The 14,285-nt window shown below is 38.1% G+C and overlaps 1 protein-coding gene across 2 annotated transcripts in view; it reads right to left on the reverse strand.

The window, feature by feature from the left end:
• cntn4 (contactin 4) overlaps positions 1-14,285 on the reverse strand; it is a 213,203-nt gene that overhangs the window by 186,756 nt on the left and 12,162 nt on the right. For both annotated transcript variants that reach the window (XM_085455753.1, XM_085455752.1), the window contains exon 2: positions 4,378-4,505. In XM_085455753.1, coding sequence (XP_085311879.1) covers positions 4,378-4,432 — 55 coding nt within the window. In that variant the 5' untranslated portion in view covers positions 4,433-4,505. The remainder of the gene's footprint in view (positions 1-4,377; positions 4,506-14,285) is intronic.

Consider the following 14,285-nt stretch of genomic DNA (forward strand, 5'->3'; position numbering starts at 1 on the left):
GAAATTCCAGCCGCACACCCAGACGATAACGCTGCCGTGAGTTTTGATATCAACAAAATATTGATGACAAGATTTACCTTAATGAGCAGCTGAACATGTATACCTAAAAAAATGTCCAGCGAGTATGTACATCCCATAGTTAAGGCAGAAGACGGGACTGACAGTCAGAAATTTCAAAGTGAAAAATAACTAAATCACTTTGATTTATGGCAGAATCAAAGAGAAGTGAATCCTCTTGATATTCTCTTTGATAAATAAACACAAATCCAATACTAATGTCTAACGTGTGCTCAACATCTGAGACCATCTGAAAATCCAGCATTGTGAGAAAGACTTTGCAGAAAATGAGGACTGCGCATTAAGGCATATTTCTAAATTTTCTGCATTAGCAGCTGAGCGCAAACTCCTGCAGTAACATAACTTTACTGCACGACTGTGTTTGGTGGCATTACTAACTCACAAAAACAGATTTGCATAATGCCTTCTGTCCACTGAGAATTTTTATCAGTCATAGAAAATATTATTAGGAGAAGAATTTGCTCCAGTGTGGTGAAACTACACCTTCTCCAGTCCATGTTATGTGTTCAGCCTCATTCACCAGGAATGTGTTCTTTTGTTATTACATTTCAGGAAAGTCTGCTTTACCCTTCCTGATCTGCATTTTTCTCACTGCTGTGCTGCATTTCCTAAATACCTACAACAGAAGTGGAGAGCAAAATGCGACAATGACCAATGGTGATAATGGGACAAATGTGATAGAAAACACTGAAGCATTATGCACGAATAAAAACAACACCCAGTCTGCTGTCTGCTACTGCATCGTAAAGGCAGGTGACTAATTTTAAAACGTAATTGGATTTTTAGTTTCGACTGGCACATAGCGTGTCTTATTATCAAGCTTTTTATCCATTTGTGCATGAAAAGCAAATCTACTTGTAACTCCCCGGGCTGAGGAGTGTACCTAAAGCTGCAATAAACATCTTTATAATTTCTTTCCTCAAGTCTCCACGAGGTTCTCTCTATTCACAAATCCACTCTGCAGCACATGAAAGCCAGCGTCTTTAGGTCGGCATATTGTGCGTCATTCTTGTCCTCCATGAGTTTTGTTCCAAAATGATAACCAGGAGAGTTGCTGTGTCCAAGCTTTGGCTTCTAAAAAAATGCTTTCTGAGGCTTTTCAGCAGAGCTGGAAACATATTAACTGCTCAGGGGTCTTCCTTGGCGTATCCCTGAAAGATTGATTAAAGCAAATGTCTCAGTTTTTGAGAATTTTGGAAAGAAGATAAACCAGTTTTAGTCACCGGGTGCTTCTTTCACAGTTATTCTCTGAGGGGGTTTTGTCCTTACACGCCACAGCCCACTCTACAGTTTTAAAGCTAGGACCACATTAACACTGCTTCTCCCATGGCGCAAAGCTTCAACTGAGATCTTGCAGAATGCAATTGGACTGGTAGCTATATAGCACTTTTGTAGTCCTACTGACCACTTGAAGCACTGTAGGCTATAAGCTGCATCTGATCCTAGCACACTTTATTCTCTACACCTGAAGCACTTAGTTTACCTCCCATTCATGGCCAATTTAGAGCCGTCAGTTAACCTAACATGAATGTGTGTGTTTGAGTTTGAAACTACCTGCCGGGGCATTTCTCTGTGGAGTTTGCATGTTCTGCCTCATGTTCTGCTGCGAGGCAACAGTGCTAACCACTGAGACAATATGCAAACAAAATTATCTGAATACAGGACAAATAATCAGATGTAGAAGAGTGCACTGTTTTTTTTCTGTTTCAAAAAGCTAGAAAATTGAGCTGTTGTAACACCCCTACAGTTTTCATGCAGACCTAGAATTACTGCTCAGTGTCTCAGAGAAATACATTTAAATGTTGAATAGCTCTATAACACACAGTTTACATCAATAACTCCTGTTTGATGTGAAGTAAGTTGAATTTCACATCTACTGGCATTAGTTAATGTGCTAAAAACAGGCTTGAGTTCATAGGTCGGCTGTGTGGCGTCAACTTGTTGGAACATGCTGGGAAAGCCTTTAATATCAGCTAATTCAGTTAATCATTGTGCAACTGCAGTGATGGAAGGTGAAGTCTCACTAGCTTCATTGAGTTAGCGACACTAATTATAAGTCTGCAGATGCAGACAAATTATTGTGAAAAAAAGAAATAGAAAAAAAGACAATGGCAGAGTTGTTCATATGGAAGGTTAGTCCATTAGTAGCTCATAGATTAGCAGCAGAATATCATTTTGTGGGGCGTGCTAACTTTTGTGACACACTTTAGCTTTGACACAAAGAAAGGAAAAATGATGCAGTGATGAGTGGAATTTGGTCTAGTATGACTATGTGCTGGTACTTATGTCAACGAACACAAGGTTATTCTGTCAGTCTAGTATCTTTGTCCATAGGTAGACAGAGCTACAGCTTATCTTACCGGTATGTTTCTGCTATATGCTATATGAGACTATAACTGTTAGGACAGTACGGTTAACAGGACCTGTGGAACACATGTGGGACTTTATGATGGGATTCATGGGGGAAATTTGATTCTTGTAAGTGCATAACAAAATAACGTTATGTGGGCGCCTTTGAGGTATGAGCTCCACGAGGATTCTGCTGCACACTTGTCAGTAATCACCAGCTGTCTGCAGCGAGATCATGCGGGGTTGTTAGACCTACAATAAGATGAGCAGTGACACGTGTTAGCCCTGCAAGGGCAAATGCAATGTAGCTCAAGGTTCATAATCACATGTGTAAGGTAAGGAGTTCACAACAGGCTTAATGTGTGTTGAGTAATGAGAAGGCGAGTTTCACAGAGCACAGACCTCATCACTGGGGCCTTTTCTTCATCTTTATTCCTGTAATACCTGTTGATTAAACACTCTGAGTGATTCCTCTGGTGCTCTCTGGTGACCCCTGCTATTTGTAAAGGAGACAAATTAAAGTCCTCCATCAAAATGTGATCAATGCCAGAGAGCCTCTGGGTGAAATGGGCACCACGGTGTAATGAAGCTATAACTCAACTTTAGTGCATTCTAAATGAGTGATGGACATCTGAGAGTACCGAGGAAGGATTTCCTCATAGCCTCTTTTACATGTCAACATGAGAAATTAACCTAATTTCAATATTCTTTCGCAGCACTTCTTTTACAAAATAATTACTGGTGCTACAACATTTCAAGGATTTTTTTATATATATATGTGTTGAGTGATTAATTCACTTGTTCACTGAATTCGTGATTGAGTGCTGAATTACTGTAAAATGTTAGATCAATTTCATGCTCTCAGATTAATCCGGGTAACTCTGTAATACTTGACAAAGCAAATTAGATCATAAGAAGCTAACTGAAACAGATCTCACACTTGACTTTTATTTTTTACTACTGGAAAACGAACAATTATGCATTTGGGAAAAGCAATATCCTGCTCGCATCTCATTTCATAATGAAATAAAATAGAAATGTGTTAGTAAATGTTTCTTTTACTACAGCAGATATCATAGAACAGATGCTCCACAACTAGTGGTCAAAACCTTGTTGTGTTATTGTGTGTTTGTAGTGTTCCAAACAGAAACACCAGTTTGTCCATCGGTGTTTCTGTCCACTGGTGGACAAACTGGTGGACAAACTATGCAACATCAACCACGGTTGAAGGGTGTTTCCCCCACCTCTTTGTTAGTTTTTTTAAAATTCGAATTTATCAGCTAAATGTTCTTTATGTTTGTTTATCTGTCTGTTTTTTTTGCATATAGTTATATTAATTATGCAATTTAGCGACAATATTCAATAATTAAATTCTGAGGTCTGATATAATCGAACAGATTTAGAAAGCCTTATGCTGACATCACATATTCCTCACTGCATGGCTTCTTTATTTGTTTGCCTTGACATGTTTTTTATATTGGCTGTTTCGAGGTGGGGGTTTAGCAAAACTTTAGATTTGTGGCAGTTTTACACTTTTGATAATTTCACCCTTCTTTGTGACCTGTGAAGCCAAGTTAAACTGAACATTTTCATTTCCACTTTAATGCGGTACACTCCACTCTTTCAAATTCAGCGTGATATTGCTAACCTTTTGTGAGTGCCAGATACAATACTGAGAAAAGGCTGAAACGCAATATTGCCAGTGATTGGAGGTCTTTAGCGGACCAGGGCTTACCTTGAAAATAATGTCCTCGTTGAATGGATTCTACAGACATATTATTTTAGATCTGTGAGAGAAATTATGTTTGCTTATGGCTAATCTACTTGAAGCTATGCCTTTCTAAACTACAGCTTTCATACTGGCGCTTGCCCCAAATACATATGAATAAGACTCAGACTTCACAAAGACAGCTTTGGCATGCATCAAAAGTTCTTAATAAGATACTTTACCTGCAAGGCACCCCATAAGTGACTGCAGCAGCAGCAGTTTCCATAGCAACATCATCTTCAATTTTGTAGGGTCTCACATCCAATCACAAATGTATGGAATCCGATTTGCACCTTTCTGGTTTTCCAATCTGTAGAAGAAGGCATAGGTGAGATTAGTTGAAAGTAAAGTTTTCGTTAGCAAGTAGCCTTTCCCCACTCAGCATACTCATTTCACAAGTTTTGGAACTACATGCAGGAACGTACAACTGAAAGAACATATTACACACTAATTATGAGCTACGTTATAATTTATCAAGTAAACCCAAATCTTTCACTGTGTGTTTAAAGTTCACAGTAAACTCCTGGTTCAAATTTCATGGAAGTTGAGCAGCAGAAAAAAACAAAGCATCTAGTTTTCAGTTCAGTGTGTGTGTGCGCGCGCTTGTGTATGTATTTCCGTATCTCCAGCGTGACATCTACTTCCAAGACAGTTTAAACGCAAAGCCACCGCTAAAACTTTTCATAGTATTGTTCTTCTTTGAAGCCGCACAGCTTTCATGCTCAAAAACCCCAGTGCCGAGCCGAAAGACAGAAAATGCTGAAATGCTGGAAAACGCTGAAGAATTTCACAGTTGTGTGCTTTTTCCTCAACAGAGACAATATCTCTCCGGAGTGAGAATTAAAACTGGACCGTTTGGAGAGTGTCAGCAAGACAGCACTCGGCAATTCAAACCACAGTAAAGTGGTGGTGGTGATGGTGAAGGAGTGGTGGTGGTGGTCGAGATTTATGAATGAAAACACTGTCACTACTTATGCTAGCTTAAGTCACTAAAGACTTTTGCTGCACAAATCACTTTGTTTCTCTAAGTTACACCCAATCTGAAACTATTCTGAGCTGTTTTGATAACTGTGCAGCTGTCTCTCACTGAATACACTAAAAATCTTCTAGCATGTGAATGTATTGTAAAGATTGCTGTTTACAGCCTCTATATTCAAAGAGTTTCATTGTGCAGAAAACATTTGTATGCATACACATGCGTATCATTGTTACTTATAATAAAAGACACTGATGGGCACTAACACTTAGTACAATTACTACAAAAGGCAGATTTTTTTTAAACTAACACTGTTTTCTGTTACTGTGCCATTAGGGAGCAAAGGGGAACGCAACAAATCTGAAAAGTGCGGAGGTCTGCGTGGATAGATGGCTGTTCCTTTCAAAATCCTGAAGAGTATTTTTCTTGATGTAAGCTCATTACTATGGCTATGACAAGCGATGTCACATTTACTTACATCATGAAGTTGTATATTTAGTAAGGAATAAGCTATATCTGCTTTCTCATCTCCACTTATCTTTGTGTGATTTGTAATGCTTAATTTTATTTATCACCTTTGTTTTCCCATCATGTAACATTTACATGCCTCAAAAGTTCCTGTTACCTTCTTACCTGCACACATCCTCTAAACCAATCAGCACCTATTGTAGCACCTGCTTTTTAAAAAAATCATTCTTTTCTGTTAATTTTCTGGCTTCCAGGCTGTCTGTCATGCTCCCCCCTCTCCTCCACCTAATCCAGGGTGTCTCAGCCAAGATCTCCATCAACCATCTGCTTACTCTGACAGACTCCAAGGGGTCCAGTTACTATCTCTATGATGCTGCTTCTGATTAGGGTCCAAAAGAACTTAAATGTAAGTTAAAATAAATAACTTGATTTATTTTAAATGAATTCACTTCATGGAACGGAGGTAAAATAAATTTTACTCTGTATTATTGCCTCGTTGGGTTTTGTGATGCCCATCCTTCATCCTTACAGTAACGTTTAAGGATCTTAAAAAACATTGTAATTGGTGTGATTCACAGTGAAATCTGTACTTAAAAAATAAAATTCATCTAAATATGTTGGTTATGAAGGTAGTAACAATATAACTTCCCGTGGGGACCAAGTCAATAAATGCTGTATGAATTTGGGCTCGTCAAAAGGAAATTAATAATTTAAAAAAACCCCAAAAGGACAGGATTCATTAGGTAAAGTGGCTTGAAACAGTACTGTTCACCAAAGCAATGTATATTGATTGTGTTGGAGAATTTGTTGTTAGTCTTTGTTCACACTAATTTCCTGGCTTCTGCACCCTCAACCTGCCAATATGCATTAACACCCTTTGAAGCTGCAAGCAATGTCTATCCTGCACCTGTGTGCTCATAGCATGCAGACACATCTTGTTGCACTAGTGAACATGAAACACAAATGTATTACTGTTTTTATTTTTTCAATTAAAAAAATACAGGTTCTTCAAAACACTGATTTTCAGGACCGCCGGCTTTACAAACTACAATTCTCTGTTTCTGGGATGCGCATTAAAATGCTTTTTAAACTTTGCAGCCAAAATGATAGGCATTTGGTTTAAAGGGGTTGTTGAATAAAGCACAATGTAAATAGGGCACAGCGAAGGGAGACAGATTTATCCTGTTTGCTTGCAACTCCGAGGAAAGAATACAGAATAAGTTTTGCAAGAAATGTCAGAGGCTGCCTGTGGAAAAGCTCTACTTTTGTAAGAATTAAAGCAACACAGCCGGTTAAGAAGTGAAATCTACCTTTTGCAGAGCTCCTCCAGGAAAAAAAAAAGGCATTAATCTTTTGTCTCCTGGGTAAAATATATTTAGAACTGAGGCATGTTTGACACAAACCTCTCCAAAATTACAACTATTTGTGTAATTTTGCCATTACAAAGGAGCACAGAAGAACTCTGTTTTGCCACCCCTGCTGTGATTCAATATAGACAGCACAAAGTTTTAAAACATAGTCAGAAAAAGTGAGACAAAACCACTAAAAAAACCAAAACAGGCACAGGAAACTGTTTGAGTAGGCCACGCTCTCATTAATCTCAGATTTTCTACCTTCCAGCTCTGTCTCCTGTCTCCACCTACAGAAAAGAGGTCTTTTATCTCCATACATCATATAGAGGGTTGTCAGGATGTGTCTTGGGTACATCAGTGGTATAAGGCTGTGCCTCATCCTAGAGAAATTTTTTTTTGCATATTAATATGCTCTCTTATAAAACCACCAAGACATGTGTCTATTAAGCCAATGCATTTATTTGTGGTGATGCTTTCCTCAAAAAGTTTTACACCAGCCTTAATTTGCAAGCGCAAAACATTTAGCATGACGACATATAAAAGTGCAGTTCAGCAACACAACTAAACAAACAGCAGCTTTCACTGGTGAACACCGTGGGAACACCACAACAATCAACCAAACAGTAAAGGGTGTGTGTTAAGGTCACTTTAAAGAACAACAGACAACTGCAGCGTTGTGTTCCTGCATCATAAACAGCTATAACGGATGAAGAACCACAGCTGCAGGAGAGACAGTGTACAAATGTAGGGCTGTGCAAAAGAGTCACATGCTGGGTCATCTCTGTGGATTAGAAGCCCTTCGGTTACGATCAGTTGTTTTTTCCCAAGTCTAAAAATTGTTTGGATCTAAAAAGTACATTTACTAACATTTGCTTATTGTGAAGGTAAAAAAATAGCTTCAGTGAAAATATATTTTCTGTTGAAAATTTGTTGGTCATTAAATGCACAACTGTGGTTGTTTGTGGCACACAGTCTCTTTTTTTTCAGTTAAGCATTCAGGCACGTGGTAATGTTCTGATATGAATTACAGAACGATGGATGAAAACTGAAAAAAGGCCATTGTTGTTATTTCTAGTGGTAAATGGGACCAGTTGTTGTGTTCCAGTGTGATTAAATCCAGACACAGTGATGTAGAAGTGTGTCCTGTAGGTTTATCATCACAGTAAGAATCCAGTTTTGCTTGCAACTTGTTATGACCTGATACCTGCCCTGGACCCTCTCAAGTCACATTTTCGGGGTATGACCAAGCAGTGTTATATAACGTGTTAGGAGTTAGCTGAGTAGATAAAGGCTTTGGAACTGTATTACCGGTTTATTTGATACAATATTTCCTCCATTGTCCCATTAATACTTGGTAGTTTGGTCTGAGACTGTGCCTTAGGCAGCAGACAACGACAATTTAGACATATCAGACCAATCACTCAAAAGGAGACTCAAAGAATGTAAAATATACGGAAAAAGACAAATCCAGGACACACACTGCATCCTGTACATACTGAATGGCAGAATGAACATGTCAGATTTCTAAATGTAGAAATCAGAAGGTCTTTTAAACATGCACAAGTGATTAAAAGAAAAAAAGAAGGCCGCAACTCAATGGATAAACCAGTATTTCATCCATGTAGTAGAAAAGCAACATTTACATTGGATGTTTAGGCATTTTAATATCAACCTGTCACAAAAACACATACCATTATGTTTGACAGGTATAAACAGTACTTTGTGCAACAAAGTGATTTCCAAGGAGCTACCAGCCACAACCTTGTAATATCTCGGCATGTTGTCCAGTGTGTCCTTTAAAAGTTTGAGGAAACTAGATAAGTAGCTGCCCTAAAAATCATCTACAGTAGAAGACATAAAATAATGATGACATATATGGTCCTTCAGTTGATCTACTATTCACTAAAGCCTGATTGGAAGGGTGGCTGTCAAGAAGCCATTAAGTAAGAGAAACATGAAGAAAAAAGCTGAAGTACACCAGATTACACAGCAGGTTTTATGGACCAAATTCTCATCAATATGTTTGCAAGGATCAGGAGAGAGGTACAACAGTGAGCATTTCAACATTGCAAGTGGCCAATCACATTGTTGTGACGTTATTCTTTTGGCTGCCAAGCCATTCGTGCATTTATGAAATTCCAATGTTGCAAGGACAATATCAATTCTGCTTACCGTTTATTAAAGGGTTAGAGTTAGGGTTAGGGTCAGGGTCCGTTGATCGGCGGACAGAGGCGGTTTCTCGCAGCTTAAGTACAGTTTTTTGTTTTACCGCAGTTTTTTCTGAAGTTGCAAAAGTATGACGTTCTGATTGGTCACTTGCAATGTTGATCCTGGAACAACATTTAGTATGATGATCTGGGAACAACACCAAAACATGGTGGAGATTCAGCCATGGTTAAGGACTCGGTCAGTGGTGCTGGGAATCTCGACAAAATTGACGAACATGTCACAAACACAGAAAAGTACCGTCAGGCTTTGACTGAAAAACACAAATAGAGCTACAGACTGGAATTCTCTGAAGCCTGATCGCAACATTAACAAAACAAAAAAAGTTGTGTAATATCATTCATGAATCCTGATGAACAATTCCTGAAGACTAACTAAAGAAATGACAAGCTTGCCTGAAAGAGTTGAGGCTGCGTTGAAGGATAAATGTTGTCATACCAAATGTTAACTTTCCAGATTGTAAGAATTGTACAAACTTTTTTCCCCCTTATATTCTGTATTTCCATAAATGCACTTTTCTATAAATGAATGCACCTATTTCACATTTTACTAGCAAGATATAAAGAAGTTAGTGGTGGAGCAAGCCTATTGCACAAGCCTGTACTTCTCACTTTCGGTATGCTTGAAAGGAATTCGAGTATTTCTCCTTACTCATTTGTAGGTCTTTTTTAATTTGTTTGCTTTTTGATAGTGATTATCGTGATGTGCATCTTTGTGGAGTGCTTCAAAAGTTCTGTTGCAGTTCACAGAGCATACTCGTACTCACAGAGCTGTCGTTACTCTCAGTAACTTAGTTTTCCTCCAGTTTATTAAAGGCTGTTGTTACAGTATCAGCATGCAGGTTTGGCTCTCTCCACTCTTTTCAGCTCGACCTGATAAAGCACCCCAGCAGCTAAAGATAACACTACTGAGCGCTTCACAAACTTGCCCCTGCCTATTGTTGCTGTAATCTATTCTTGATACCAAGGAAAAGGAAGTTGATAAATGATCTGGCTACACAGAGCGTACTGAGCTGTGATTAACAAAGGCTCTGGTTAGGCTTGCAGAGATTAACCAGTGCTTGTCATATTACAAATGTGACTCTCTGTCTTTTGCTCTAAATTCAAAGCATCTAACAAGCAAAAGCAATAATGGAGGAAGGAAATGGAAAAAGGTTGACAGATTGTTTTTTTTAATCCATCCATTTCTTCCCTGAGCCAAAATGGCAACTGTATTAGCAAATACAGGACTGCTACCAGTATCTACTCTAAGATTCCTGTCACCATTACTGCTACCACTCCTCCTGTTACTAATACTGTGGGTGCTACGAATTAAAAAGTAATTATAATTTGCATATATCAATCGTTTGGTAATGCTGATATTCCCTGACTCCCTGCCATAATTTGCAGTTGGGCTCTATAACCACTCAAGCATCAGATTTCATAGATGTAATGTACTGCAGCTGCTTTTGATAAAGGGAAATGACTGATGATGCTTTGGGGCATTAGAGGAGGAGACAATCAATGTATTCAGTCAGTAACAAATGACCAGAAAATTGAAAGATTTTCACCCCTCATGGAGTTAACAGCGTATTAAAATTCAAAGTGTTTGTAACAACGTGACACGCTGGTGTTTGTTTATAATAGTAAGCCTGCACCAGCACCTTTTCGCAAATACACAGTAGTAATTATAAACAGCATTAGCAACCTGCAGCTAGAAATCTGCAAGCAAATGAATGATACATTTGTTTTGGATTGGACTCTGTCCACTCAGAGTACCACTCAGTTATTATTGTGGCTGTATGAGTGCAGCAGGGGCACAGATCTTTAAATCTTCTTCCCCTCACCACACTGGTTTCCACTCCAAAGTTTGGCGATGTAGAGAGCAGTCCAAAATCAGTCTACTGCAAATGCTTGTTCCAAAAGGCAACTGATGTCTTTGTGCAGGCAGTGCAGAATCCTACCTTGGATTAAATTAGCTTTGGGAGGAGATAACATGTTTGGTTAATGTACTGCACTGGTCCCAGGAGATCCATCGTCCAGTGATATCAGGGCGGAGAGCCAAACAGAACCAGAGGTGATCAAAGGAGCAGCTCTGCTCCAATACAGGTCTATCTACAACTCAGTTTGTAACACCAGTCGAGAAGGCAGCTACATTTATTAGGCGCTCATGTGTTGTGGCACGCAATAGGCGGATGCTGCTTTTGTGACAATCCCGACACAGCTAGAGCATAAATATAAGCTATTTGAAGTCAAACAGGATACACAAGCTTTTATGAAAAGTCTTCTCATGCTTGCATGCTGTGCAAATAGCACAAAGCATTGAGAGTTTTGACCTCTTCTGAAAACACAGACTGTACTGTCACCGACTACAGTGCAGCATCATGAAAGGAAGGCTGTTGATTCCATAAATGTGTAAAGCTCTTAGAGATGACTAATATTTTACTTATATCTTTAGAGGTAGCTTTAAAGATCTTAAATAGCTTATTTAGTTACAATATATCTAAAATGCAAATTAATTCAACAAAATAGTACAAAATTAATGAAGCTATTTAATATTTAAGTTGAAGCATCACCCAAATTTTACTTAATAATGCACAGACCAACTGCAATTCATTTGTTTTATTTTAGATTTTAAATGGATTTTATTTAAAATGGGATCATGTACAATATTAATATAAATGTTATCATTTTATGCATTTTACAGAGGTAGCTTAAAGCACCCATTAACACCTAACAGGAAAACAATAAATAACTAAACATTGTGACTCTTTCAGCTAATATTTCAATTTTTACTTAATGATATCAGACTGGGAAATTTATTGAGTTGAAGCTTTCATAGAGAATGTGGTTGCCCAAAGGCAGAATGACAAAAACAGACAGCACATCAGATTTATTTACATTAATAAATCAGTTTTTTAAAAATATATTCACATATGTTTTTCATATTTCTTGAAAATAAGCAGTTTCCTATATTAGTGCTTGACCACCAAAGGAGACACATTTATTTAGACATTTTTAAGTTATTGCAGCCCAGATTCTTTCCTGCACTCAGCCACAAAACACGAAGGAAAACATACAAGGATGTGTTTGAATGAAAACCAGTAAACGAGCAAGAACGAAGAAGAGTAAAGCCGCCACAATGTCAGGATGTATGACGCATTCACTGAAATTGTTTTAATCAAAACGCAGAAGGTTTGCAGTTCATTAAAGGAGGAATAAAGGCACATGAGTGTTTTTGACAAATGAGTGCCAAAATAGGGCCATATGAGTGAACAGGAATAGTAATGTGCTTGCTCAGAGGATGCTGGTTTACACTGATAATTGTCATTTACTTTTCATTTCTGTTTTAGAGCTTTTAACCATCGGATGTGGTATTTCTTTACACCGGCTGCTTTTTGTCATTGCTTTGAAAGATTTGCTCAGCTCGAATGATTTGAAGTAGAGTTAAAATTGAAGAAAAGTGTTTTAGTATTGGGTCTGAGTATCTTTATGGTAATGTTATGGTATGACAGGATAATATAAAGTGTAAATTAATAAAGTGAACAGCTGTGCACACAGACCACAGCAGGACGCTCTCGGTTAGATCACCGTACTGTACGTCAGCAGGACGAACAGTTCTGTGTGATTCCCTGTTTCTTTTTTCCTGTAAACGAACTTTGGCAAAAATGAAAATAAATAAATAAACACACAAAACATTTACAACTCACAGACATGGCTTAACAGTAGGTCATAGAGGTTCTTGTAGAGTAATCATAAAATGGGCACCAGCAACTTTGTTGTGGAAATAATGTACATATGCCACAGGCTTGATGAGTCCTAATTTTTACAGAGTACTTGCTTGATGTGGTTCTGTGAAGTCTGGGTGCAGGTCTGATGGTGATGAAGCTAAACCGTGACAGCGCTACAAAGCAGCTCGCTGCTGTGTATTCACATCACTGCTGGTGTGGGTGGTAAATTCGGACAGTTTGGAACTGACCAAGTACTCGCTTGCTATTGAGAAATCATCTAGGAGAAAACGAAACATTTATTTTAAGAAGTGTGAAATAAAATATATAAAATGTCTAAAACTATTATTTTATTTTATTTTTTCATTATCACTCAGGATAACCTCTGGACATATTATCGGACAAATCATCAACATTAGAAAAAACAAAAAACCTAAAAAACCCTCATCAAAATATGTGAAAGGTTCTCTGAAAGAACGACATAAAAACCTTCCACTTACATTAAAATCACACTGTTACTCCTTACTAAACACAGCAACGTTGCCTACCACACATTTTCTAATATGATCTAAAGCCAATCTCACTGAATGTATAGCTCCAATAAAACATGGAAATTATGGATCTTAGTAACATTTGTGCTTTAATATATCATAGCTTTCATAGTATTTCATACAAGATATTAAGCAGGGTTATAAAAGAATTAATACTCATATACTAATGGATGCTAAAAATATATATTAATACTAGATTTGCAGCTGTACTGATACCAACAGTATGATCTCCACCTCCTCCAGCTGACACAGATCCTCACACAGCACCTCTGCAGACAGGCCATCACACAGCCCCTCCCCTCACTAGCAGCCGAACAAACTTGGTGAAACATTTTAAAGACTCACACTCCGTCTTCATGAAGAATTCTAAGAGGTCAGTAACACTTCTGTTTCAATAACATTAAAATATAAAACACTATTAGTATTTACCCTCATTAGTCATCCGTTCTCCTTAAACGTAGCAGCTAGCAGCTATGGCTAACAATAAAACAATAACATTACTGAAGCTAGGCAGCAAAGGTAACCAGTCCTGCCCATCTGTAATGTTTATAGGCAGTGTTCATCTTTTCAGGATAACATAATTTTTTGTTTCTAAAAAAGTAAACTAGACATAAAAAGTGCCAGCAGCTACAAAGGGTGCCAAGCCTCGAGAAGCATGGAGAGTAAATAGAGCTGTAATAGAATACATTTGAACAGACCTGTAAAAAAAAGCGCAAAAAAGCCTCATGCTGCCTGTGGTATCAAAAGTAGCACTGAATATAGTGCCAACTCTAATCTGTACAGTGCAGCAAAAGCTAAAAAACAATGTGAC

This window comes from Copadichromis virginalis, linkage group LG5 (assembly GCF_057382275.1).
Source record: "Copadichromis virginalis isolate Kocher_CV1m ecotype Utaka linkage group LG5, C_Virginalis_male_GT1.1, whole genome shotgun sequence".
In the NCBI taxonomy this organism is placed as follows: Eukaryota; Metazoa; Chordata; class Actinopteri; order Cichliformes; family Cichlidae; genus Copadichromis; species Copadichromis virginalis.